Raw genomic sequence first — 3,189 nt, forward strand, 5'->3', positions numbered from 1 at the left:
TAATTTCTATTTTCCCCAAATTCTAGAATGTGACTTCTGGGTAGAGGGGAAAGGGAAGAGATATTACAGTTTAAGGTTAGAGGACTTTTTTCATGCCGCCTCCTACCTGGTTGTTTTGCCATGTTACGAGCACTCATTTGATCATCAAATCCTCATGGAGTTTCCACTAAGGCCTAGATGGCATACTGTGCCCTGGTGGTACAGAAACATATACAATTCAGTTTCTTTCTTACAGAACTCAGAATCTGATGTGGAGGAGGCAGGAACATAGATACACATTTTCAACCTCTTGACTTTTGTGTCGGAGACAGGACATCTGAAAGAAGGAAAGTGAAGAACTCCCTGACACCCTCTTGGCCCGTTTCCCCACTGCATTCTCCTACCTGCCTGCCATGCTGGGCCTCAATGGCACTCCCTTCCAGCCAGCTACACTTCAACTGACAGGCATTCCTGGGATGCAGACAGGTCAAGCCTGGGTTGCCCTGATTTTCTGTGTCCTCTACTTGATCTCCATCGTCGGCAACCTGAGTATCCTTGCTCTGGTGGTTCGGGAGCCTGTTCTACACCAGCCCATGTACTACTTCCTCTCCATGCTCTCTCTCAATGATCTGGGAGTGTCCCTTTCCACTCTTCCCACTGTGCTTGCTACCTTCTGCTTCAACTACCGCCATGTTGGCTTTGATGCCTGCCTTGTCCAGATGTTCTTCATTCACACTTTCTCTTTCATGGAATCGGGCATATTGTTGGCCATGAGCTTTGATCGCTTTGTGGCTATTTGTGATCCACTACGTTATGCCACTGTGTTGACCACAAGCCGCATCTTGGCAATGGGCCTGGGCATCCTAACTAAGAGTTTCACGACTCTGTTCCCTTTCCCCTTTCTGGTGAAACGACTACCCTTCTGCAAGGGCAATATTTTGCATCACTCATACTGCCTCCATCCAGATCTTATGAAGGTGGCATGTGGGGACATCCATGTTAACAACATCTATGGACTCTTTGTGGTCATTTTCACCTATGGTGTGGACTCAGTTTTCATCCTTCTCTCCTATGCATTGATCTTGAGAGCTGTATTGGCTATTGCATCTCAAGAACAGCGGCTGAAAGCACTCAACACCTGCATGTCACACATCTGTGCAGTGCTGGCCTTTTATGTACCCATAATTGCAGTCTCCATGATCCACCGTTTCTGGAAAAGTGCCCCACCTGTTGTTCATGTTATGATGTCCAATGTCTACCTGTTTGTTCCTCCCATGCTCAACCCCATCATCTATAGTGTGAAGACCAAGGAGATTCGTAGAGGGATCCTCAAGGCCTTTCATAAGTCCCAGGCCTGAGGAAAGCTGAGGATCCTAAGAGAACTCCTTGGGAGAAAGGACTATGACATGTCTGCCAACCTGAATGTTGAAAGAAGGAGGAAGATGACCCAGGCTCTGGGAAGTTTGTGCATTTAGAATGAATAAATGAATGTCTAACACAATAAATTGATGAATGTATTTATTGAAAATTCACTTTGAAAATCCTTGAACTGATGCTAAGGATGTTACAATAGTGAGTATAGCATATTATTAAACAAACAGATACACATGTCAAAAGAAAAGCATAAAAAGGAGTAACACTCTACTGTCATGTACAACTAATTAGAACAAATAAATTAAAAAATTAAAAAAGAGTAAAAAATGCCCTGAGATGTATTTTTATTTTTTGCATATATGGGAGTAATGGAAGTCCTTCAGGGCAAATAGACTTGAATACAAATAATTCTACTACCACTGAGAATGAGGGAGATAATAAAAATTAAAGACAGAGGTTGTGGGACATGGAGAGTTGCCATTCACTTGTGGAAATATCAGCGGGCTATTTTGAGTATTATGAAGTTGCTTGTGAAGGATGAGAGTGTTTAGAAAGTATGGTTCAAGATAGTAGGTAAAGGGACAGATATAATCACCTGAGAGGAAGTATTAACACAGGAGAAAGAACCTTAATTCTCAAAGGATTGTCCAATGAGAAATAGCATTGGTATATCTGGTACTTGTTAGAGAAACAGAATCTTAAGCCCCATACTCCACCTACTGACTAAATGCATTTAATAAGAGCCTTGGGTTACTAAAATTTTTGAAGCATAGTGTTTTCCTTTCTAACGCCTCTCAGCTATTAGATTGTTGTACATCAGCTGTGCAGTAAGAGTAAAAAGACACATGAGTAACAAAAATTTGAAAAGGTGATTCTCAGTGTACAACTTCTAGAGCGGCATCATTGGCATTTCTTGGGAGCTTGTCAGACATGCAAATTCTGAGACTTGTTCTCAGATCTCCTGAATCAGAAATTCTGGACAGTGGACATAGCAGTTTGAGTTTTAATAAGTTCTCTAACTTATTCTGGTACTTTTAACCTAGAATACTGGTCTAGAATATTTGGGAAAGCTGCAACTGGTTTTGACTAGACAATGGAGAGGTCTTTCACTGAGAAACCTGGGGAGAGAGGACTTGAGAGATTGTCAAAGTTAACTTGTGAATGACTTAAAATCGGGGGAATCCTAGTGCTTTAAAACAAAATGCATAATATCGGTGGTGAATAGAAATGCAGACTTACTGTCCTACTATCACCATGAGGCAACGCAAGAGGAACACATAAACAATTTCAGATAAACTTTTGATAAACAGTCACTGCCCCATGATGTGACTCCCTTTCCTCTCAGTTCTCACCCCTGACATCCCAACCTATGAGGAATCAAACTTCAGACAAACTCTGATTTTAGGGCTGCCACCTAGGCAAATAGAAACTAAAGAGAGAAAATGAATTAAGGGAATAACCAAATGACTAACTGAATAAAAGAGTTGGATCCAGACTAGTGCTTGCTCTTCCTTATGACATGTGGAGTCATTTCCCTCCATGGCTTCCGAAACTGCCTTTCCTTGCTGGATATTTATGCCCAATCTGAGACACCAGTGAACTCTTCTTCTTTCTCCATGAGTCTGCACCTTACTTACAAAGCTGTTGTCTGAATTTTCCTAAACTTACCTTCTCCTGCATTTCAACTCATTATTTACAACTTGACCAACCCTTTAACAATAATGAAAGGTAGAAAGAGTTTTTCTCAAGTTGTTCTGATACTTCAGAGCACCACATGGAGAAAGGAAAGCTCTTTATGCTCACCTTCTGTTTGCCTCTCCACACACATTCTACCAC

At 41.6% G+C, this 3,189-nt stretch overlaps 1 protein-coding gene across 1 annotated transcript; it reads left to right on the forward strand.

Annotated features, from left to right (window-relative positions):
- Positions 1 to 392: 392 nt before the first annotated feature.
- On the forward strand, positions 393 to 1,337 carry LOC306640485 (olfactory receptor 51I1; the record flags this gene model as incomplete). The annotated part of the gene is made up of 1 exon (XM_079104768.1): positions 393 to 1,337. One exon carries the CDS (start codon positions 393 to 395, stop codon positions 1,335 to 1,337), a length of 945 nt encoding a protein of 314 aa, XP_078960894.1.
- Positions 1,338 to 3,189: the final 1,852 nt, after the last annotated feature.

The sequence above is a fragment of the Sciurus vulgaris genome (assembly GCF_902686455.1).
Source record: "Sciurus vulgaris genome assembly, chromosome: 11".
NCBI lineage: Eukaryota > Metazoa > Chordata > Mammalia > Rodentia > Sciuridae > Sciurus > Sciurus vulgaris.